Source organism: Musca domestica, unplaced genomic scaffold (genome assembly GCF_030504385.1).
Source record: "Musca domestica strain aabys unplaced genomic scaffold, Musca_domestica.polishedcontigs.V.1.1 8, whole genome shotgun sequence".
In the NCBI taxonomy this organism is placed as follows: Eukaryota; Metazoa; Arthropoda; class Insecta; order Diptera; family Muscidae; genus Musca; species Musca domestica.
The window spans coordinates 18,117,810-18,144,193 of NW_026712409.1; the positions used below are offsets into that span (position 1 = coordinate 18,117,810).

Below are 26,384 nucleotides of genomic sequence, written 5' to 3' on the forward strand. Positions count from 1 at the left end.
AGTCTTCAATCCATGGAGGAATTAAATTCCATGGAAGGAATTTTATACTTAAAAACAATTCTTGAGGATATATAAGGATATGAAGGATCTTTGAAGGACTTTTAAGAATAAAAGACCTTTAGAATATCTGTAGATTTCTGAAATTTTTTTCCGAAAGTTTCTTCTAATGTTACAACATGTTTTAAGGCCTACACAATGGAAGATCTTTTCTTATTCAGGGAGAGGACCTTCAAAGGAACTTCTGTACTTGGAGGACTTTTAAGGGACCTTCGGTAGTATTTATCCTTTGAATAATTGCTTTGAGGAAGAGGTAAGACGTTTGTCTTGTGTACTTGGAGGACTTTTAAAGGACCTTCGAGAGTATTAACCCTTTGAATACTTGCTTCGAGGAAGAGGTACGTTTTTTATCTTCTGTACTTGGGATACCTTCTGCTTATCTTTAGAAGACCTTTTTCGTTATTGTATCAATAACAAATCTTTTAAAACTAATCCCTTACTGCATGTACTTGTTGAAATCCTCCATTAGGTATTTTTATTTAAGGACTAAAAAACCCTTTATAGTCCTTATTTAGAGAAATCTCCGACCTGAGTAGAACTTTTTGAATTAAAAAACCGCTTAGAGTTAAAAATATAACGGCTTTATGGGATTAACATCCAGACTACCAAATGTACAGGTCGGAATCTTTCAGAGGGGGTTCTTATGACTCATCTTCTTCTAAAATCCTCCTGAATGTCTCCTAAAGACATAAGGTCTTCATAGGAACTTTTTTTTTAATGATGGAGATCTTCAGAAGTCCCCCATTTATATAGAGCCCTGAGAAGGTCTTGAAATGGCGAAGGACCTCTGTAAGTTTTCCTACAACAAAGTATGCCCTCCTCAGGGGATTTCCAACCAAGAAAATAAAAATAAAATTCGACTTACCTTGGCCTACCGCCAATTGGGCGGTACATGTGGTGACCTCAGCACCGGTGCTGGCCTTAGCAGTGTAGGCGCCAGTATCGCGTTCACTGGAAGGCAAGGAAAATTGGAATTTAATTTAAAACCCACAAAAGCAATAATTCAAATTGCGATTTCAAAATTTACCTGCAATTTTTAATGTCCAAACGATACGAATTCATTGGAGCCTCGGTTTGTTGTATGCGATCGGCTAATACGTCATCCAAGGGTTTGTTGTCTTTTAGCCAAGTTACTTTGCCAGGTTTTTCTTTGTATTGGATTTCAAAATGGGCGGGTTCGCCAGCTGTACACACCAAATGTGGTGATGAGGAGGGGGAGGGAGGTAAGAAAAGTAATGGTTGAAAATTATTAATTTGCAGAAACAAATATTGAAAATGATCCAAAGGACATTTTGGTTATGTTTTAATATTCTGGAGCTCTTTAGCGTTTTCTACAGCACTACTTGCGGTTCTTGTGGTTGAATGTGTTGTTGTTTTTTTTTTTTTTTCAAACAAAAATCAAATCAAAAATTGGTTCAAAAAATAAATTTCCAAAAATAAAATAATTCAACAAAAAAATACGTTTTTCTTTTTTCAAAATTTTGAATTTCAGTTTTTTTTTTTCACCACTTACGTTGAACCTGTACGCATCTGAGCATACGGATGACGACAGGTTTCTCAATGGACTTTGGTGCACGGCCCTCCATCATTAAGGATGTGGTGGAGCGTGCTCCGATGGTGCGATTGGATGCTACAGAGAGACGGGAATAAGGACGATCTTCTAATTGACTTTCAGGACGCAGTGTAAGTGAGCTGCCAACTAATGCATTTCTTGGTGCCTTTAATGCATCTACATCGGCTAGACTATCGTAGGAAGCTCCTCTCGAAAAATCGCGTGGTCTACTGCCTGCGTTTGTTTGTTTGTTTGTTTGTTTTTTTCGGGGGGGAGGCAATGGCAGACCAGGCAATTGTTTCGAAACCAACAAAAAAATAATTCAATCACACCCAGCCGGCCAGCCAGCCAGTCAGAGAGGCATGTGTGAGGAGTGACCAGCATTCAGGCGGGAGCAGGAGCAGGAGCATCAGCAGGGGATTGCAAAGCCATAAGATGTGCGCATGTGTGTGTGTGGTTGAGCATGACAGCATGCCGCAAAAATAAAATTTTGTTTTGGGACCAGGATCAGGATTTTCATTGTTTTTTGGATTTTTATAGCGTTGGCAGGATGATAGCGTTTTTCAAAAATAGTATTTTAAATAAAAGAAAAAATGGTAAAAAAAGCTCAAAATTAGAAAAAGAAGAATTTTGAAAAGATTTTGGACATTTATTTTGTTAGTTGAGGACATAACCGGACCATTTCACTACTTAGGCAAAACAGACAAAAAAAAAAAAATTTCGAAAACAAAAAAAAAAAAAAAATAAAAAAATACAATTTTGACATTGGAATGAATGTTTGACACATACATACATAGAGTTTGAAGACAAACACACACACAAAGAGAGAGAGAGACAGACAGTGGCAACAGAGATATGAAGTGAAACAAATGACATTGGACATTTGAACAAAAATTCGAATAAATAAATAAAAAAACACGCAACACACAAGATTTTTCCAATACGAGAACATAAATTAAGTCAAGGCATTTGGAACATGAAATGACCTTGAGAAATTCCAAACAGAACACAGCACACAAATTTCCATAAATTACGATTTCGATATATTACAGCAGTGGGACCACAAAAATATATACATAACAATTCGGGGGGAAATAAAATTTCCCTTGGAGGGAAATTTTTTTTGAAAACGAATTTTTCTCAAGTTTTTTTTTTTTTTTTAACCCAAAATCTGGAATTTTTTAGAAACCAGAATAAAAATGAACAATAAAAAAAGAATATCAGACTTTTTTAGCAAGCAAGGTTAATACAAAAAATTGTGACCCCTTTGTGGGGGAGGTAGCAGAAGGAGTGGTCGGATACATTCCATTTTCACCCCAGATCTGGTGTTTATAGACATATTGGGATGTGCCGAGTTTGAAAAGAATCTGATGCTCATTTCGCATTTTATGAGCTTCACGGTTATTCAAAATTTTGACCTCTTTGTGGGGGAGGTACCAGAAGGAGTGGTCCGATATGTACCATCATCACACAATATTTAGTGCTGATAGAAATATTAGGATGTGCCGAGTTTGAAAGGAATCGGTTGCTCATTTCGGATTTTATGAGATATATAATTATTTAAAGTTTTAACTCCTTTGTGGTGGAGGTACCAGAAGGAATGTTCCGATATATCCCATATTTACATCAGACCTTGTGTTGATAGAAATATCGGGATGCGCCGAGTTTTAAAGGAATCGAATACTCATTTCGCGTTTTATGAGCTTTACGGTTATTCAAAATTTTGAACCCTTTGTGGGGGAGGTACCAGAAGGAGTGGTCCGATATCTACCATTATCACTCCAGATCTGGTGCTGATAGACATATTAGGATGTGCCGAGTTTGAAAAGAATCGGATGTTTAATTCGCATTTGATGAGACATATAAGACGAGACATATATTCAAAATGTTTAACGCTTTGTGGGGGAGGTACCAGAAGGAGTAGTCCGATATCTATCATCTTCACACAAGATTTAGTCCTGATAGACGTATTAGGATGTGCCGAGTTTCAAAGGAATTGGATGTCTATTTCGAATTTTGTGAGGCATATAAGACGAGACATATATTCAAAATGTTTAACCCTTTGTGGGGGTGGTACCAGAAGGAGTCGATTGACATATCCCATATTTACATCGGGCCTTGTGTTGATAGAAATATTAGGATGTGCCGAGTTTGAAAGAAATCTGAAGCTTATTTCGCATTTTATGGAAGATATAAATATTCAAAATGTTTACCCCTTTGAGGGGCAGGTACTAAAAGGACTGGGACGATATATCCCATATTAACACCAGATCTTGTGTTGATAGAAATATTGGGATGTGCCGAGTTTCAAAAGAATCGGATGCCTATTTCGCGTTTTATGAGCTTTATGGTTATTCAAAATAGTTAACCCTTTGTGGGGGAGGTACAGTAGAGAGTAAACCGATATTTACCTTCTCCACAACAAATATTGTGCTGATGGAATTACTGAGTTGTGCCGAGTTTGAAAATTATCGGAAGCTCAATTCGCGTTTTATAAGTTTCATCTTTATTTACAATTTTGACCCTATTTGCGGGGGAGGTACCAGAAATGGTGGACCGATATATCCCATCTTCACACCAGATTATAAAATTATTGCTATGTGCCGAGTTTGAAAAGAATCGGATGCTCATTTCGCGTTTTATGAGTTTCAAAGGCACTCAAAATTTTGACCCGTTGTGGGGGAGGCCAGAAGGGGTGGGGCGATATATCCCATCTTCCAAACAGAGCTTGTATTGATAGAAATATTGACATGGGCGAACTTTAACGGCAATCGAGTTCTCATTTCACATTTTAATTTAAAGAGTTATAATTATTCGAAATATTGACCCTTTGTGAGGGTGGTACTTGATGGAGTGGTCCTACATAATCCATTTTTGCACCCAACATGGCACTGATACAAATATTAGGATTTAAAAATTTTGCACAAAATTGAATGATCCCTTATACTTCTATGGGGTAAATTATTTTCAAGGAAACATTTAAACTTTTGTGGGGTAGGTACCCGAAGGAGGGCACCGACATTGCTCATCTCTGGATTGGTTCAAAGTTTGATAATAATATTACGTTGTAGCAAGCTTGGACCACATCAGATACTCCCTTCGAGAATTATCGTGTAAATCAGCCAGCGAGACAGACAGACGGACGGAAGGACACGCCTAGATCGACTCCAAATATCCTGAAATGGATTTGGTCCAAAGAGACCTAGGGTATAAACCCGCTATTTCGATGGCTGTATCAAATGGTATATACCCTCTCTGTAGCCATGTGGCTGAAAGTATAAAATATTTTTTTTTTTTTTTTTTGATTTTTTCAATCTTGAGTCTATTTTTTTTTTTTGTTTTTGAATTTTTTCAATTCTGAATTTAATTTTGTTTTCAGAAAAAAAAATACTTCATTCATAAATTTTATGAATAATATCCAAATATTTCTTAATTTCCAGACCGTCGAATATTTCTAGTTTAGAAAAGGATAAGTATTCAAAACTCGGGTTTTCATACGAAACAATTACTGACCTCTCTCAGGGGCCTGAAGGGGTTACATGAAAAGGACAAATACGGGGACATACAAACATTTCTTGGATAGGGAAGTTTTACATGAAACAAGTATCTCCTTGGGAAAGAGCTCAGAATTTCAAAAAAAAATGTTTTTGAAATCTCTCAAAGCCTTAAATTTCCCCCGCATTCCGCTTTCCACATAAAACACAAACGTCGTGCTCCCCACACAGAGACAAAACACTCAACACCCATTCAAGACACGACACGAATGATTTCCCCCCAGCTTACTGTCGCGTTGACGACGCGATGTCACCGACAAATAGTCCTCGGTGCGGGCCACACTATGTTCGCGGGTGCGAACCCCGCTGTACAGTGACTCGGGATATTCATCTTCGTAGTCGCTTAGGCGCGATGGCTCTTCGACAATTTCGTAAATGGGTCGCTTGTGTTTTATGGGCGGCGTGAAAATGTGGATGAAATCACGCGATGAGGCCTTGTTCACCGTGTCCACGGCATATTTGGTGGAGTCTTTCGACTTCATCACCGTCGATTTGATGGAACGGATTTTCTTTTTGGCATTTCTCAGGGAATTGTCAAAATCATCCGTGACATAGATACCCTCGAGGAAATTGGCCGATTTCATTTCCAAGGCCTCATTGTGGACCACCACACGGGGTATGAGGGTGATGGGTGGCGGTGGTAGCGGTACCGATTTGACCAACAAAATTTCTATGGACGTTTCATAGGCTATGCGTGGCAGCGGTTGGAAAAAGCCGGGCATGCGGTAATAGTGCGGGGGCAGGGGTGGCAAGGGAGGCTCGGAACCATCACTAAAGCCATCATGGCTCTGTTGAATGCTAGCCATGCGGTTGTTCCATTGGGCAAGCGAGGTGCTGTCGCGTATGGTGTAGACATTGCCGCCCGAACCGCCGGCGGAGCTTCCCTCTCCACCGGCCGTCTGGCGCAGGGATTCCTGATAGCCGGCAATGTCGTTAAGCTCTATGGGTTTGTGGCGGGGTACCAGCTCCTGTGTAACGGTAATGCGTGGCAGAACTATGGGCTGGGGGTCCACAGAAGAAGCTGGAGCGGGGGATGGTTCAGGCATTTCGTTCTTACCAAGATTTTCGGGTGCTTCGGGCAACTGCGATGATTGGCTGTTTTCGGCGGACCCAACCGTTGTCTGTTGTTCGGTGGTCTGGGCTACCTCTTGTTGTTGTTGGGTAGTGGTTTCAAGGGTTTTGGTGGTGGCTGTGGTGGTGGAGGCTGTAATGTTTTGGCTAAGTGTTTCTTGTTGTTGCTGCTGAACTTCAGTGGTGGTCTTCTGCAGCTGTGCAGTGTCCTTGAATCCCTTTAGCTTGGCCTCAAAGATTTTGTGGTCCTCGGCAATTTGTTTGATTTCCGAGGCCTGTTTAGCGGCTTCAGCGGCACTTTGTTGTTGGGTGGATTCTTTCAGCTCCCGTAGCTTGGCCTCCAGGGCCTTCTCAGCCTCGGTGGCCTGTTTGTTTTCGGCAAACTTTTGTACCGTTTGGACTTTGGTATCGCTGGTCTGCTGGACTTGAGTTTCAGTGGAATTTTTCAAATCCGCCTGAGTTGGAGCAGCAGTGGCAGAGGGTGTGGGTTTGGTGGTGATAGGAGCAGCAGGAGCGGTTTCCTTTTTGGGTTCCGGCGATTTAATACCCTTTGAGCTTGGTGGTGGTGTGGGTGTTGATTTCTTGGGTGTTTCCTTTTTAACTGGTTCGGGACTTTTTATTTTCTCCTTTGCCTTGGGTTCTTCCGCCTTTGGTGGCTCTGGAGCTTTGGGGGCTACAATTTCCGTTTTGGTCTCCTGACTGGCAGAGATATTCCTTTCCTGTTGTTGGTCTACAATTTTGTCGTTGTGGGTAACCAGTTTTTGTTGTTCCTGCAGTGATTGGCTCTGGGTGGTTGTGGTTTGTTGCACACCATCCGATTTTTGTACCACCTGGGTGGTAACCACTTCCGATCTTTGTTGTTGTTGCTGTGTGGTGTTAACTTCCTGATTGGAGGCAATGGATTTTTGCACCAACTTCGTACGATTGTAGAGCTCTATGGATTCCTGTTCCAAACGCAAAAGCTCTTGATATTCGGCCTGGTAACGTTCCTTCTCCTCCTTGGTTAGGAAGTAGTCCTTGGCCACATCTGAGGCCCTGACACTGCTGTCGGGATTATATGCTTCCGCCTTTTGTGGCAATCCCAGGGAGGTATCCTCCAGAACTTGTGTCGAGTCTAGACGTATGTCGTCGGCTCTATGCTCCTGCAGAGTAACCTCTTTCTCCAGATGCGAACAGATCTCGTTGTACCACTTGTGTCTCAACTCCTTGTCGTCCTTGTGGGGTTTCAGGCAAATCGGTAAATTCCCACAATCCTTTGCATTTGGCTTGGCTTGAAAGCGTATCAAATTCTGTACCTCGTCCTCCTCGACCACGCACTCGGGTAGCTTGATCAGTTCCTGGAGGGCAAATATCGATTTCTGGTCACTGACCTTGCGCACCTTGCAGATGAGCAGGCGGGACTTGAAGTGAAAGACGTAACGGTCGTGGGCCTTACCCTCCTTGTCCAGCAACGTCCACCACTCGTGTTGTAGCAGACGTCCGATTTTTCCAATATTCCCGCGATATCCTTCGATGCTGTTGAGCAGAGCACTGTCGTAGGCCCGGCTGGGGACGCTAAGCATTAACTCTAAAGCTTTTTGGATATCTTTGATGTTTTCTTTTAAGCTCAGTGAGAATTTAAGCAAATCCTGTGGAGTAGAACAAAGTTGTTGATGTTGTTGGATTTCTTTCTAAAGTTGTTGTCTAAATTTTTGTCTCGGTGGTGTTGTGAAGGGGGGAAATGTTTGGGGATTCAAATTCTTTGTTGAATTAAAGGGCTTAGAGGGGAGGAGTGGTATTTTTTGTTTCAACTAAAGGATATTTGTGTGACTGTGTCTATGTGTGTGTGTGCGTGCATATTTCACAGAGCCAAAGCTTGGGTGTTTTTGCATGTGTGTGCGTGCATATGTGCTTTCTTTGACTTCTTGTGTGAAAAGCTTCCAAGCAGCACGCTTTCTACGAAAGTTTAGTATTCTCTCAAATTGGTAACACTGTCAAGTGCGTATGTATGTATGTTGGAATGTGTGTGCAGAATAATGAGAGCTGTGACAAAGTTTGGTTGTGTGCAAATTTTGTCAATTACTGTTATATTTATTGTTGTTGTGCATGTGATGCATGTTGTTGTTTTCGTTTTTTAATTCTTGATGTATTTTTACCAAAAAAGTGGCGATTTGTGGTCATGTGGGGTTCAGCTAATCTATGTAAGCCATTTAGGCGTTTATTTTTAAATGAGGGACTTAAGAAAGAAAGACTATTGAATTGAGGTATGGACATAATCGTAATTTATAATAAATAATTATTAATTTAAATTTTAAATTTATTATAAATTTATAATAAACAAGTAAAAAAGCTGTAAGTTCGGCCGGGCCGAACTTTGAATACCCTCTACCATTTGGAACGAATTTGACAATTCTCAAAAAAAAGAAAATTCGTTAAAACTTCTGTTAAAATCTTAAAAATACCGAATGTAGCTATTATGTTAGAGTCTATACGACGACATGAGCCAGCGTAGGTAACATTTTTCATAAGCCATTACAATATTCGAATGCGAAACCTAAAAAAAATCGGTTATAATGTCGATAAAATCAAAATACCGAATATCGGGAGATACCGTTATAGGGGGGCTCTACGAAGACGTGGACCTGCACAAACAATTTTCTGTCTCAGACTGTAGTATCCATTACGAACTTCAAATACCAAATTTGAAACAGTTCTGGTGAAAAATGTCCCTAAAATCATTAAAATACCGAATATCGGGAGGTACCGTTATATGGGGGCTCTACGAAGACGTGGACCTGCACAGACACTTTTCTGTCGTAGGCTGTAGTATCCATTACGAACTTCATATACCAAATTTGAAACAATTCTGGTGAAAAATGTCCCTAAAATCATCAAAATACCGAATATCGGGAGGTACAGTTATATGGGGGCTATAGCAAAACGTGGAGCTACATGCAAAAACGTGGAGCCATTTTCAATACCAAAAGTTCTGCATACATAACATACATTTGAGCAAAATTTTATCAATCTACTTCAATTCGTTCGGAAGCTAGAGTGATTTCCACAGACGGACAGATGGATAGACGGACATACAATTCTTAGTCTAACGATGTCCGGTCTGTCCGTCTGTTTGTTGAAATAACGATACTGCTCACATTATTCGACGTAGATCTTTAAACTTTGGCATAGTAGTTTGCATTGTGCCTAGGATGGTTGGTATAGGAAATGAGATATTTTTGCTCACGTTTTGAGATAGCCCCCATATAACGGTATTTTCCGATATTCGGTATTTTGATAATTTTAGCCACACATTTCCATCAATTTGTCTAAAAAGTGGTATTTGTAGTTTGTTATGGGTTCTTGTTCTAGTGGCGGAACATTGTACAAAAAGGTCCACGTTTTCATATAGCCCACGTATAACAGTACCTACCGATATTCGGTATTTTGATAGTTTTAGCCCCATTTTTTCCTCGGATTTATCTAAAAATGAGTATTTGTAATTAATTATGGGTTCTAGCTCCGATGGCAGAATATTGAATATCTAGGTCCACGTTTTCCTATAGCGCACATATAACGGTTCCATCGGATTTCCGATTTTCAAGGTTTTATATTGTTCCAGTTTTTATACCCTCCACCATACTAAGGAAGGTATATTTACTTTGTCATTCCGTTTGTAACTCTTCGAAATACTCATTTCAGACCCAACAGAGTATATATATTCTTGATCAGCGTAAAATTCTAAGTCGATTTAGCAATGTCCGTCTGTCTGTTGTAATCACGCTATCTTTCGAACAAATTGAGATAGAAGGCTAAAATTTTGCACACATGTTTATTTTTCCAGTAGGTTTAGTTCGTAAATGGGCCATGTAGGTCCACGTTTTCATATAGCCCCCATATAACGATACCTCCCGATATTCGGTATTTTGATGATTTTAGCGACATTATTCACCGGAATTATTTCAAATTTGGTATTTGAAGTTCGAAATGGATACTACAGCCTAAGACAGAAAATTGTCTGTGCAGGTCCACGTCTTCGTATAGCCCCCATATAACGGCACCTCCCTATATTCGGTATTTTGATGATATTAGCGTCATTATTCATCAGAATTGTTTCAAATTACGTATTTAGAGTTCGTTATGGGAACTACAGTCTGTGACAGAAAATTGTCTATGCAGGTCCAGGTCTTCGTATACCTCCCTATATTCGGTATACCTCCCTATGTTCGGTATTTTGACGAGTTTAGGTACAATACCCACCGAAATTGTTTGAGATGTCGTATTTGAAGTTCGTAATGGATGCTACAGCCTATGCCAAAAAATTAACTATGCTGATCCAGGTCTCTGCACAGCTCCGATATAACGGTACCTCCCTATATACGAGATTTTTATATGATTTTAGCTACATTATTCACCGTTTATTTCAAGTTTCGAATTTGAATATGGTAATGACTTATGACAAGCAATACCTATGTAGGTCCACGTCGTATAGACCCCAGTATACCGGCAATATTCGATTTTTGTCGTATTTCGGAATAAATATATTTAAACTAAAAAATCTTCAGAAAAAATTTTCAAACTTATCTTCCAAAACTATTTCAACGTCTCCATGTGTAAACCCTACAAAACCAACAATGACCTCAATATCAAAATTTAGAATCCCAGCTCTATCCCTTCACCCAATATCAAATTTAGTAGCATTTAGTAAGTATATCCAAAACAGTTTACATCTTTTCATCCTAGACACCAACTGTGATAAAAATTTGTACCATGTAGTACTTTTCGAACAATTATAGAACCCATTTGCAAAACCACCTCCTTACCTCAGTCCCAGATGCCAAAAGAGATCTCAATATTCTCTACCCTTTACCCAATACCCCATTTAGTGCCATTTAGTACTTTTCGAACGAATAGAACGCATTGGCAAACCCACAACCTCTACATTGACATCAATTTCAAATTTGAGGATTCCAGCCCTATTCCTTCACCCAATATCAAATTTAATACCATTTGCTACTTTTCGTACAAATATAGGACGCATTTCCAATTCTACAACCTCTACATCTTAATCACAGAGACCAACATTGACATCCATTCCAGCCCTATTCCTCCACCCAATATCAAATTTAGTACCACAGTAGGACATATTTCCAAACACACAGCCGAATCTCAAGCGAAGATACCATCAGCAATCTAAATATAAAATTTCAGAATTTTATCTCAGGAACCCCAATACCATATTACAGGCTTTAAGCACTATCTGTTCACCCAATACCAAATTGTACCAAATAGTACATATTTCCCAAACCACCTCCATATCTCAATCCCATTTGAAAAATTCCACAATTATTACGATTTTTTAAAGACAGCTTCCCAGACAGCTTTAAAAGAAAATAGTTTTTCGATAATCGTGTCTTTAATAAAAAATTAATGGTTGTGAAATTTTTCAAAATATTTTTCAATGTTGATGTTGTGTTTTTTATACCCTACACCACAAGGTGGTCAGGGTATTATGTCTTTGTGCATTTGTTTGTAACAGGCAAAAGGAAACGAGATAGACCCATAGTTCCTTTTGATGATCTGCATAGAATCACTTTCTGAGTTGATTTATGCATGTCTGTCCGTCCGTCCGTCCGACTGTCCATGTATTCTTGTGAACAAAATGCAGGTCGCATTTATTATCCGACTGAGATGAAATTTTGCAAACAACATTTGTTTGGCCCAAGGACGAACCCCATTGAAATTGGAGATAATCGGTAAACATTTAGAAATAGCTCCCATATATATCTCCGTCCGATTTGCCTTTTATTGTGCAAAACGTGTAATATCAGCCCGAATAGTATGGAATTTTGCACATACAACCAAATTAGGCCTGCAAATAAGTATGCCAAATTTGATCGAAATCGGTTCAGATATAGCTATAGCTCCCATATATATTGTTCATCCGAGTTGTTATTTTTGTCTTCCGCAGCCGTAATATGCACTCTGTAACAACAATATTTGGGGAAATATATCAAATGCAGCTCAGAAATACATTTGCTAACTTTTATCGAGATCGGTTAAGATTTGGATATAGCTCCCATATATAACTTCGTCCGATTTACCATTTATTGTGCACCAAACGTCTAATATTTGTCCAAATGGGATGGAATTTGGCACATACGACCGAATTTAGTCTAGAAGGTAGTATGCCAAATTTGGTGAAGATCGGTTCAGATATAGCCATAGCTCCCATATATATTGTTCATCCGATTTATTGTATTTGTTACCCACAGCCGTAATATGCACTCCGTAACAACGATATTCAGGGAAATATATTAAATACAGCTCAGAAATATCTTTGCCAAATTTTATCGAGATCGGTTCAGATTTGGATATAGTTCCCATATATATTTTTATCCGATTTCAAATTAATTTCGCACCAAATGGGCAATACAAGTCCGAATTTAAAAGATACAAATGCTTCGGCATATTTAGTCCTTTGAATTTTAAATTATAATTATAATCATAGCGTGTATGATTGAATTCTACCATAAAAACTTTTAGTTGTTATGTGGAGCTCTACTAAATTAGCAAAGTGGTGTAGGGTATCATAAAATGGCCCCGCCCGACCTTAGGACTTTCTATACTGGTTTTTAATATTTTTCTAATCGTTGATTTCTAAAAAATAATTCAATATTTTTGATAATTTCAAAAAAAAGAAATCAATCATAGATTTAAATAAAAAAGAAAAATGGCTATTTTTATCAAAAATATTGAACTTTAAAAAAATAAATATTAGGGATTTTTTTTAAATAAAAAATTTTTGATTTTGAAAAAAAGTTACCATCTGTTCTTCTTGTATAGATCTAGTATAGATTGATTTTAATTTTCTTAATATGTCCATAGCTTCAATAGTCGTTCTTTCTTCATTAAAATTAACTACATACCTTAATTCTAAATTATGTAATTAATTAAATACTTGAATTATAAAAATAAATAATAAAAAAAATAAATTCTTTGATTGACTTACCTTCAACAAGAGCTGATAGTCGTTAATTCGTTGAATGGGCAATTTCAAATGATCACTTAAAGATTTCTCGTCGTTATATCTAGTCGAAATTTCCTATTGGCGGAAAAGAAGAAAAATTTTGAAATTTTGAAACATTTTCAATAACGGGAAATTAATTTAAATTTTTTTATAATTTAATTGATTTGTTTGTCATTGGTGGCGGTAATGGCAACATTTGGCGGGTAGTGTGTGTTTTTCAAAAAAAAAAAAAAAAAAGATGTGTGTCATTCGTGTCGGCCACTGTCCATTGATTTTGATTGAAATCATTCAAAGTATTTTTTTTTTATTTTTTTGACGACAGAAAAATGTTTGAAATTTTGTTGTGCCGAGAAAGGTTAATGATTGTGTTTTTTTTTTTTTTTTTTTTTCATTTCTTTCCTTGTTGAATATATACTTTTTCAGAATTTTTATTTTTTTTTTTTTACATTTTTGTTTAAATATTTATTTGTATATTATTTGATTTTATTTTGGCTGTTTTTGAATTACTTGCTTCGAAATGTATTCTTTTTTTCTTTTTTTTTGAATTTTCATACGTCCCATTCACATTTAATGATCTTGAGTATGGCAAAGATGTTGATGCTGCTGCTGTCAGTGTTGGTGTTGGTGGTGATGGCTATCTGCTACAGGCCACCCATCCGTCCACCCACATTCCGCAGAATGTTAAGGTCTATTTTTAATTTTAATTTCAAACTTTGTTTACGATTTTTTTTCTACTTTTTCTTCAACACCCACAATTTGCCAATGTTGAAAAAAAACCAAAACCAAAAAAAAATCATTTGGCAATAATTTTCACTCAACCATTTTGCTTTTCTTAATTTTCTTTTTTTCTCTCAGATATTTTCAGTATCATTTTTCGTTTTCTCACATTGCTTTACTGTTCTGTTGTGCGTGTGTGTTTTCGGTTTTTCTTTTCTTTTTCTGTTGCTCTGCAACAATTTTTCTTAAATGAGTTTGCATTTTCATTTGAACTTTTCATATAATTGGTTGTAATTGTTGTTGTTGTTATTGTCTTTTGTTGTTAAGTAATTTTATTTTCATTTTTAGTTGCTGTTTTTCTTTTCGATTTTTGTTTTTTTTTTTTTTTTTGTTTCTTTCAGGAATTTCTGTTTTATTTCTCGGCAATTAACAGTGACATAACTCATCAACAGATTGCATTTTGTTTTTAACAGAATTTTTGTGCGATTTTGATGTATTACAAAAATATGTCAACAGTTTAAAAAATAGTTTGAGGATAGTTTTTAATAAAATAAAACATTTTTTATTAACCTTCAACAAAAATCTTCCAAAATTCTATGGAAAAAAACGTATTTCAGTGTTCGAATTTTATAGGCATTTTTTATAAATATTTTTAATTTTTTTTATTTATAATTTTTGTTTTGGAAAAATTCTTTTATCAATCTCCAAAAAAATCCTGAAAAATCGTATTTCTGTGCTCAATTTTTGTTGAAATGTTTCATAAATATTATGCTAAAAACCCCCGCAATACCAAGTCCATTTTACACAATATACCTAAAAAAAATATGAGAACAAATTTTGTGGAAAATTTTAACCTTCTAACCTAATTTCCTCTTTATCTAGTTCCTTGGACTGCGGTCGTTTGTTTGAAAACTTTGCGTATGAGTGTTGTGAAATTTATTATTATCACTCATACGTATAGGATATAGATTAACACAACTCTACCTCTAACGACGAGGTATTCTCGGTCCCTTTTTTCAGAAAATGTTAGAAAGGTCTGAAAACGGAACATAGTAAAATAATACAATGCTAAATACAATTTTCTATAAACTCGAAATACACCACTGATCAAAGTCAAAAAACAAAAAAAAATGAAAAAAAGTATCGGTAGGTTTTGCCGACAAATGTATACCCTGACCTAGTGTTTGATTATTTGAATAAATTTTGATTTCTGTTATAATTATGTAAACTGTTGACCTTCTATGGGGCAGGTTCTGAAGAAGAGGGCCAATATTGTAAATTTCGTATCGGAAAACCTCCTTCACTTTATATGAGATATGCGATAATATTAAGAAAATGTTGAAAAGTGCATGCGGTGCCAGATATAGTATTCATTTTCATCGATCGATCGCTTTTATGAATGTTTTGTTTTTCAAAATCTTGAACCCTATGTGGGGGAGGTATCAGAAGAAATGGTCCGATCTCTATCATCTTTAGAACAAATCTTGTGTTGATGGAAATATTGAAATGTGCAAAGCCTGAATGGAATCGGATGTTAATATCGAATTTTATGAGTTTCATGGATATTCAAAATGTTTACCCTTTGTGTGGGAGGTACCAGAAGGAGAGGGCCGATATAACCCATCTTTACAACAGATTTCGCGTTAGTAGAAATAATGGAATGTGTGAAATATAAAGAGAATCTAATGCTTATTTCGGATTTTATAAATATTTTGATTATTCAAAACTTTCACCCTTTGTGGGCGAGGTATCAGAAGGAGTGAACCGATATATTCCATCTAAGCACCAGACCTTGGGTTAATAAAATTATTGCAATGTGTGAAATTTAAAGACAATCGGACTCTTACATGTCATTTTATAAGAGTTGTAATTATTCGAAATTTAGACCCTTTGCGGGATAGGTACTTGATGGAGTGGACCGATCTTGTCCATTTCCGCACCTGACATAGCACTGACGCAAATATTAGGATTTGCAAAGTTGGAGCAAAATCGGATTATTGTTTCTCTTTATGTGCAGAAAATATATTTTTGCAAAAATTCGAACTTTTATGGGGGAGGTACTAGAAGGAGTGGACCGAAAGTGCCTATCTGCGAACTTGATCTAAGTTTAACAAAAATATTACGATGTACCAAGTTTGGACCATATCGGATACTTCCTTCGAGAGTAATCGTGTGTTCCAGACGGACGGACGGACATCGCTAGATCGACTCCAAATGTCCTGAAACGGATTTGATCCAAAGAGACCTAGGGTCTAAAACCGTTATTTTGACTATACACATTTTGACCAAATGATATATACCATCTATAGCCATATGGTTAATGGGGTATAAAAAAATCCAGAAAAATCGTATTTCGACTCTAACATCAAATCGGACGAAACATATGATTGGGATCTATAGCTATATCTGAACCGATTATTACCAAATTTGCAGTACTTGTTCCAGGAATGAATTTAGTCGGATGTGCCAAAATCAAGTTCATTTGGACTGATATTAGCCATTTGGTGCACAATAAACCTGAAATCGGATAAAGGTATACATGGAAGCTATATCCAAATCTGAACCGATCTTGATAAAATTTGGCTTAGGTATTTCTGGTCTATGTCAGATATCTGGTACCAAATATCATGCTTGTGGATGGCATATTACGCATGTGAGGGACTCAAAACCTCAAGTCGGATGAAACCTATATATGGGAGCTATAACTATATATGAACAGATTCTTACCAAATTGGATGTATTTGCTTCTAGACTAAATTCGGTCGGATGTGCCAAAATCCAGTTCATTTGGACTGATATAAGCCATTGGGTACAAAATTAATCCGAAATCGGTGAAAGATATATATATGGGAGCTATATCTAAATTTGAACCGATTCTCACCAATTTCAATAGGGTTCGTCCTCGGGCCAAATTTTCATCTCAATCGGACCTGCATTTTGTTCACAAAAATACATTGACAGACGAACTGACATGCATAAAACGACTCAGAAAATGATTCTATGAAGATCTTCGAAAGTAACTATGGGTCTATCTCGCTTACTTCTCCATGTAACAAAAAAAAATGCACAAATACTTAATACCCTTACCCCTATGTGGTGTAGGGTATAAATACGTGAAAAGGTTTTGTGGAAAATGTTAACCCTCTAACTCAATTTAGTTCAATCGAACCGGACTCCGGTCGTTTGTATGAAAACTCTGCGTATGAGTGATGTGAAATATATGAAATCACTCATACGTATAGGAAATAGATCAACACAACTCGTCGTCGAAATTTCGGGCTCTTTTCTTTTAGAAAATGTTAAAATGATCTGAAAAACGGATCCTAGTAAAGTATCCCAGGCGAATATTTGCTAAATACAATTTTCTATGAAACTCAAAATACAAGAAAACTTCGGCCAAAAAATAGTTAACATTTAAAACACATTGTTTTGGAAGAAGGCCTCATTTTAGCGGGATAGTGTGGAAAACAAAAATATTCTCCATCAAATTTTACTATAATCCTCCAAATATTATCAGGTTGAATATTTAATATTTATCAACAAAATATGGTGATAAATTTTGTTAAAAAAAAATATTCTACATTGATTCCTACGTCTTTTCGTTGGAAATTCTAAGGCACTATTTTCGAGTTAGTACTCGAAAATGGCATTGTACCTCATTTTAGAGGGAAGTTGTCAGAGAAATAAATATTCTGCAACAATTTTCCCCCTAAGTTCTGAAAGAAACCATATATCTAGGGGCTACACTTGTATGGGAAATTGGGGGGATGAATTTTCCTATATGAGCATTTGATGACATTATTCTTTTTAAATCGCACATTGTTGACTTGACCCCGATTTCTCCATTAAGGATCCATGCTATGAACTTTGTATTAGTGAAAGAAATATTCTACATCCTCAATGACCCTCATTCTAAATATCAATTACATTACTAGTAGTACTGAAAAGTGGTAAATGTGCCTTCCAGCTATTTGTTGAACATTTGTTGGAACTTTATAGGGAAGCTTTCACAATAGTATTGGATCAAAGAAGCTCAAAACCGGGCTGAATTATCAGTCCATCAATGTGTTTGATATGTTTGGAAAGGTCAATAACTCTTAATATTCAAAAGAAGATCTCAGTGCATTGCCAATATCGTAAATGTCCTGCCCTTGTTTGTATTCCCAAACACTGAGCAGATCTGGGGCCTTAAAACACATATTTGACATTGAAATGACGTTGGGGCAATTTGTCTCTATCTAAAATCAATTTTGAACTTCCAGTCTGTTGACTGATGGCCTTTTTTCTTGTTTCGAACACCGACGCTGTTTATTTGCCACTTTTGTGTTATTTTTATGGACGAACACAACAAATATCAACATTAATTTGTATTAACATTGAAAATGTTGAATATATTCCACAATTTGTTAGATGGACTGTTTTGCAAGCAGCTACACTGGGCAACAAAAATAAGAGAGAGAGAGAAGAAGCATCTAACTGAAAATCTAGGAAAATACCGTAATCAGATGTTGGACTTAAAACTTTTCTATTTCTATTTTTAATAAAAAAATGTCGACTCTGCATAGTCCATTTTTGACTTTTTAAAACAAAGTCGACTAGCATCTGTTTCAATTTTGAATTTTTATACCCTACACCACAAGGTGGTTAGGGTATTATGTCTTTGTGCATTTGTTTGTAACAGGCAAAAGGAAACGAGATAGACCCATAGTTCCTTTTGATGATATGCATAGAATCACATTCTGAGTCGATTTATACATGTCTATCCGTCCGCCCGTCCGTCCGTCTGTCCATGTATTTTTGTAAACAAACTACAGGTCGCATTTATTGCTCGATTCAGATGAAATTTTGCACAAATCATTTGTTTGGCCCAAGGACGAACCCTATTGAAATTGGAGATAATCGGTCAAAATTTAGATATAGCTCCCATATATATCTTCGTCCGATTTGCCCTTTATTGTGCACCAAACGTGTAATATCACTCCGAATTGTATGGAATTTTGCACGTACGATCAGATTGGACCTGAAAATAAGTATGCCAAATTTGATCGAAATCGGTTCAGATATAGCTATAGCTCCCATATATATATTGTTCATCCGATTTGCTATTTTTGTCCTCCGCAGCCGTAATATGCACCCTGTAACAACAATATTTGGGGAAATATATCAAATACAGCTCAGAAATACATTTGCTAACTTTTATCGAGATCGGTTAAGATTTGGATATAGCTCCCATATATAACTCCGTCCGATTTACATTTGATTGTGCACCAAACGTGTAATATTTGGCCAAATTGGATGAAATTTGGCACTTACGACTGAATTGAGTCTAGAAGCTAGTATGTCAAATTTGGTGAAGATCGGTTCAGATATAGCTATAGCTCCCATATATACTGTTCTTCCGATTAGTCATATTTGTTACCCACAGCCGTAATATGCACTCCAACGAGTGCATACCCACGATATTCAGGGAAATATATCAAATACAGCTCAGAAATATCTTTGCCAAATTTTAACGAGATCGGTTCCGATTTGGCTATAGTTCCCATATATATTTTTATCCGATTTCAAATTAATTTTGCACCAAATGGGCAAAACAACTCCGAATTTAAAAGATACAAATGCTTCGGCATATTTAGTCCTTTGAACTTTAAATTATAATTATAGTCATAGCGTGTATGATTGAATTCTCCCATAAAAACTTTTAATTGTTATGTGGAGCTCTACTAAATTAGCAAAGTGATGTAGGGTATCATAAAGTCGGCCCCGCCCGACTTTAAGACTTTCTTTACTGGTTTTTTATGAATATATAGATTTTTGGCGGATATTATTAATAAAATGGTCATTGGTCATGTTCTCAGTCATGTTGTTTTTTCTAAATCAAAATTCGATAACGAGAAATCGAATTTGCGATATTCATCTCAGGCTATAGTTGAGCTCTTTGAGTTACAGAAATTCGAAAGTAGACTTACTTATCCTTATGTTATGCTTTGGCTTTTAACAAAAGCCAATCACCTTAAATCTATCGAGTCGACAGAAATCAACGTTGCCAAGAGATGTTTTCGTCGACTTTATGGTTTGTATGGTTATTACCAATCATCGCCTCTATTTTTTGCCCGGTATAAAAATCCAAAATCGACCAAAAATCTATGACAAAAAAGCGGAAGAAGGTTATGAAAAATTGGCTGTGACATATCACAAGTTGTAATCCAGTGTAACGATTTATTATCCAGCAAAGATTTATGAACTGCAGCACAGTGTTACTAAATGTTCACAACATTTTTATGGCCGGTAATTTGTACCAAATTGACACCCTCTCCTCCCCCCTCCCCCCTTTCATTTACCTTCAACCGCGTTGATGATGGCGCTGGTGTTCCATGGCCTTCAAAGTTAGATAACCGCAGTCGAGCTGATGGACGCAAATGATGACATGAACTGGCGGCACGAGAACACACTCGGAGCGGACAGCTAAAAATATTTACATAAATTTTCTTTCAACCCCGAAGACGTACGCACATAGCTCCATATATCATTGTTCGGGTTCGGCGTCAACATTTAAATGTTTAAAAGAAACATGTCGTTGTTGTCGTCTTTTTTTTTTTTTTGTTTGTTTGTCTAAATAAATAAATAAAAAATAATACACCGAGTGATGTCCGATTATAAATAATAAAAAGCCTTGCACGAGTTTGGCGCAATAAATTAGTGAACAAGAAGAAGACGGAGGAGCAAAAGAAGCCGAAAATAAATTCTGAAAAAATTTTGTAATTATTCTTAAACTGTCTGTCTGTCGGTCTGTCTGTGTGGAATAAAAAAACAGTCCTTGAATCTTTTTGTTTCAAAATTCAATTCAAATTGTTTCATTTTGTTTTTTTTTTGGCAAAGCACAATTTGTTTTCGACATCATTTGTTGTTGAAGATCGTATTAAAGACTGTATCATGTTCTCAAAGCGGGAGAGGGAGATATCGAATAGGCTGATAGTCCACAAGGCAGGCAGTTGCTGTAGAATCAGTGTGTACAATTTCATTGGGATGTTTCTTTGGTCATTTTTCATTTCGCCAAATTTGTTGTTGCTGTTTGTGTTTCAATATTTTTTTTTTTGTTTAAATACAATTGTGCCTTAATATTTTTGTTAATTGACTACGAAGACAGAGGCGTCGATTCAATTATTTTCCTGGGTTCGAATTGGAAGGTTTGAATTTCTGAACTATTAAATGATCAACAAATTTTCGTAGCCTCTGTCAATTCTTTTGTAACTCCTCGAGATAATCGCATTAAATTCCGCAAAATGTCGATTGAGCGATGAATTTATGTTGAAGGCTAAAAGTTTTAAAAATATTTCGTAAATACAGGGTTGCCCATATTCGACGGACCCATCTGGCAACGCCATAACTTTTGACAGAGATGTCACATCGCTTAATGACATACCGCGTTTGAAGCGTCAGCCCAAGCAGATTTTCACGATGAACCAATACACGCCACGCGAGCGCTCTGAAATTTACATTCAACAGAAGAAGTTAATTGTGAAAACTCAACGTGCTTTTAAAATGTGAGAAGTGCGCCTTCTAAGAACACCATTAAGTGTTTATACGAAAAATGTTCGACTGGTAAGGCTCTTTCTAATCCGAAGAGGCCATGTAAAAGTCGACCAAGGCGATCGGCGGAGAATATCGCTGCCGTACGAGCCAGTGTTGAGAGGTCCCCAAGAACATCCCAAAAACGCCGTTCTCAGCAGTTGGGCATGGCTCGGTCCACTTTACAACGGATTATTCGCATTGATTTGCATTTGTTCAATTCAATTGACGCAAAGAATGTTGCCTGCGGACAAGCCTCGTCGATTGGAATGGGCCCAAAAAAAAAAAATGGGTCCGTCGAATATGGGCAACCCTGTACGTGGTTCATAATTGAGCCCAGTCGATCCATGTTTTCGTTTACCCTCCACATAGCGTTCCCTTTCGATATTTCGAAATTTTAACGATTTTAGCCACATTGTTTAAAATTTTGTATTTAGAGTTCGGTTCTACCACGGTAGGGGTGCAGGAAAACTCGGAGCGATTCTGCCCATCTCCGAATTCTAAGTTTGAACAAAATATTACGATATTTCGAAATATAAACATTTTAATACCGAAATCAAAATACTTGAACTAAAGTTGAAATTACGCATTCCTCAAGGCCCGTTCATGAGATCACTTAATACGCCTACTATTGTGATTTCATTCATGGGCAGGAAAGCCTTAATGTTACGTATGTCTTCATCAGCGTAAAATTCTAAGACGATTTAGCCCTGTCCGTCCGTCCGTCTGTCCGTCTCTTGTAATCACGCTAGAGTCAAAACGAATAAAGATAGGAAGCTAACATTTTGCACCGATCTGTCTTTGGTATGCAGGCAGGTCAAGTTCGAAGATGTGCTATATCGGTCCACGGAATCGTATAGCCCCAATATAGCTGTACCTTCCGATATTCGGTATTTTGAAAATTTTTAACAACATTCTCAATGGAATTATCTGAAATTCTACACAAGGAGTTCTTCGTGACTACTGTAACCCCTGAAAAATAATAATCTATATAGGTCCACGATATTGTGTATTCCCCATATTACGGTACCTTCCGATATTCGGTGTTTTAAAAATTTTAGCCACATTTTTTAATGAAATTGTTGGAAATTCTACACAGGGAGTTCTCTATGAGTACTTTACCCCCTGAAAGAGAATTTTCTATATAGGTTCACGATATCGTATAGCACCCACACAATGGTGCCCTTCACCTCCCCCCCCCCCATATTCGGTATTTTTGAATGGAATTGGCTTAAAATTCACACAAAGTATTCCCTATGAGTACTTTACCCCCCGAAAAGAGAGTTGTCTATATAGGTCTACATTTTAGTATAGCATCCCTATAACACTACACCGAGATATTCAGTATTTCCAGAATTTTCGCGACATTATTCACCGGAATTGCGCCAAATTTCGTATTTAAAGTTCGTATTGGGTACCCCAACCTATAATGGGAAATTGTGAATGCAGATCCAATTTTCTTAGTATAGCCCCCATACAACGGTACCTCCTTTTATTCGGTATTTTAATGATATTACCGACATTATTCAGCGGAATTGTTTCGTATTTCGCATTTAAAGTTTGGAATCGTTACAACAGCCTTTGACAAAAAATTACTTATCCAGCACCACGTCTTCGTATAAGTATTTTCATTTGGCGGAATTTATTTATTTTTTTTTTAATTGTTCAAATTCCTTACAAGTGGTATAAAAATTCCGTCCCGGCCGAACTTAGCTACTTTTTTTTTACTTCTTAATTATTCGTTGAAATGTTTTGTGGATAAGTAGGTTTCAATAATTTTTCATTCAACATTTTCAATCGGTTTGAGAGTTCATTGTCCCAGCTGCTGTGTCGATGCGACTACCTGTATTCTTCTACCATGGATTTTTCTGATTTTTTAATACCCTCCACTATAGTATGGAGGGTATATTAAGTTTGTCATTCCGTTTGTAACACATCGAAATATACACTTAAGACCCCACAAAGTATATATTCTTGATCAGCATAAAATTCTATGTCGATTTAGCGATGTCCGTCCGTCTGATGAAATCACTCTAGCTTCCGAACGAATTGAAGTAGATTGATAAAATTTTACTCAAATGTATATTATGTCTGCAGGACTTTCAGTACTAAATATGAGCCACGTAGGTCCACGTTTTGGTATAGGCCCCATATAACGGTACCTCCCAATATTCGGTATTTTGATGATTTAAGTGACATTATTAACCGGAATTGTTTCAAATTTGGTATTTGAACTTCGTAATCGATACTACAGCCTAAGACAGAAAAATTACTGTGCAGGTCCACGCCTTCGTATAGCTCCCATATAACAAAACCACCCGATATGCGGTATTTTGATGATTTTAGCGACATTATTCACCGGAATTGTTTCAAATTTGGCATTTGAAGTTCGAAATGGATACTACAGCCTAAGACAGAAAATTGTCTATGCAAGTCCACGTCTTCGTATAGCCCCCATATAACAGTACCTACCAATATTCGGTATTTTCAGGATTTTAGCGAAATTATTCACCGGAATTGTTTCAAATTTGGTGTTTGAAGTTCGTAGTGGATACTACATCCTAAGGCAGAAAATTGTCTATGCAGGTCCAGGTCTTTGTATAGGCCCCATATATCAGTACCTCCTTATATTCGGTTTGTTGACGATTTTAGGTACAATACTCAACGAAATTGTTTGAGATGTCGTATTTGAAGTTCGTCATGGAAGATACAGCCTGTGACAGAAAATTATCTATGCAGGTCCAGGTCTTCGTATAGCTTCTTTTTAACGTTACCTCCCTATGTACGGTATTTTGATGATTTTGGCTACATTATTCCGTTTATTTCAAGTTTCGAATTTGAATATGGTAATGGCTTGTGACAAACAATGCCTATGTAGGTGCACGTCGTACAGGCCCTAATATAACGGCTATATTCAGTATTTTTAAAATGTTAACAGAATTTTTTGGCGAATGTTATCTTTTTCGAAAATTTTCAAATTCGTTCTAAATGGTGGAGGGTATTCAAAGTTCAGCCCGGCCGAACTTACAGCTTTTTTACTTGTTTTTTTTTTTTTATTTTGGTATCAGATTTTTAAGACCATCTTCTTATGAGAGATTAGTGAAAATTTCAAGATTTATGACGCCAAAACAACAATCTTGACCCAGAGAATATGTTCACATATGTATTTTATAAAAATATAAAAAAGCTTTCCTATCCCCCTTCCAACTACGCCCATGTTTATGGCTAATTTCCCTAGCAAATAAAAAGTGTGGATATGGCAAAGTTTATTAACAAATTTGTGTTGTTTTTTAACAAAACTTTTGACCTAGAAAAAAAAAAACATTTGAATAAAATTGGTGGTGGGCGTTGATATTCGTCTCTCGTCTCTCGTTTTTTTTTTCTTTTGCCTTGCTTTTTAGCTTTATGAAAATATAAAACTGGCAAATAAAAATTAGATATTATTTTGAAAAAGAAAAAAAAAACAACAAATCATATGCCAACCATAGAAAAAGGCACCCAGTTTTTTTTAATTTTTTTTTTTTTTTCATTTCAGTTGCTAATATTTAAACACACAAGTGTACATACATACATACGTCCATATGAATGTCCAAATCACAACACAAATAGCATTCGGTTCCAAAAACGAAAAAAACAAACAAAATCACGAACGGATAGGAAGTTGAATTTTATGAATTGAAAATAATCCACCAAAAAAAGAGAGGTAGAAATATTGAACAGAGCAGCAGCGGTATCCAAAATTGAATGGAGGAGAAATTTTAAAAGGGATTTTTTTTTTAATTTTTCAAATGTTGTAATTTTGAAGTTTTTTTTAAAAAATTTTGTATATTTATGAATTTTATTGACTGTAACAGAGTTATTTTTTATATATAATTTATTTTATTTATTTTTTAATAAATTAATTTAAATTTTAATTTAATAATAATTTAATTAAGTTAATAAAAATTTAATTAATTTAATTTGATGTATTTATTTTAATTAAATTTGTTTGGTTTTTATTTTTTTTTATTTAATTATAATTTTTTATTATTTTTTTTAAATCTGTTTTTTTTATTATTTATTATTATTCTTTTAGCTTTAAAATTTTTTTTATAAAAAAAATTGATATTTAAATTTAAATTTTTTGATTGAAATTTGTTTAGTATTTAATTATTTTTTATTTAATTATAATTTGTTATTATTTTTTTTAAATCTGTTTTTTTAATTATTTATTATTATTTTTTTAGTTTCAAAATTTTTTTTTATAAAAAATTGATATTTAAATTAAAATAATTTGATTGAAATTTGTTTAGTATTTAATTATTTTTTATTTAATTTTTTTTTATTATTTCTTCAAATCCGACTTTTTTTAATTATTTATAATTATTTTTTTTAGTTTTTAAACTTTTTAGAAAAAAAATTATATTTTAAATTAAAATTTGTTGATTGACAGCAGCAGATTTTTTATATCTATGTATAACCGAATTTGTCATTTGGTGGGAGTATATATATATATATAAACATATGTATTTTGTTAATTATTCAAAAAACTCACTTTCAAATATTGGTAATGTAAGGTTTAAAAAAAAAATTAAATATTTTTTTTATTTCACAATTTTTTTTAGAAATTTCTTCAACTTGAAAATCCATTCAATTGAAATATATTTTTTTATATAATTCTTTTAGATATATATTTTCGTTGTTGTTTTTTTTATGATATATATTTCACTTTATATTTCAATACATATATCAATTTGGTCTAAAACACGCACACACACACACACATAAATCAAGTCTCACACACAAACGCATTAAATGCTAGCGATCACCATGAGAATATATATCTCCTTAAAAATGTATACTTTTATATATAACGCTT

At 35.8% G+C, this 26,384-nt stretch overlaps 1 protein-coding gene across 5 annotated transcripts in view; it reads right to left on the reverse strand.

Annotated features, from left to right (window-relative positions):
• The window catches only part of LOC101895658 (obscurin), an 80,856-nt gene that overhangs the window by 21,928 nt on the left and 32,544 nt on the right, over positions 1-26,384 (reverse strand). For 3 of the 5 annotated variants that reach the window (XM_011293672.3, XM_011293673.3, XM_011293674.3), the window contains 5 exons: positions 13,223-13,315; positions 5,393-7,862; positions 1,571-1,843; positions 1,085-1,241; positions 923-1,008 (listed from right to left, as the gene is read on the reverse strand). In XM_011293672.3, the coding sequence (XP_011291974.1) occupies positions 923-1,008; positions 1,085-1,241; positions 1,571-1,843; positions 5,393-7,862; positions 13,223-13,315 (3,079 nt within the window). The remainder of the gene's footprint in view (positions 1-922; positions 1,009-1,084; positions 1,242-1,570; positions 1,844-5,392; positions 7,863-13,222; positions 13,316-26,384) is intronic. The other 2 variants (XM_011293675.3, XM_011293676.3) reach the window with 2 other exon arrangements.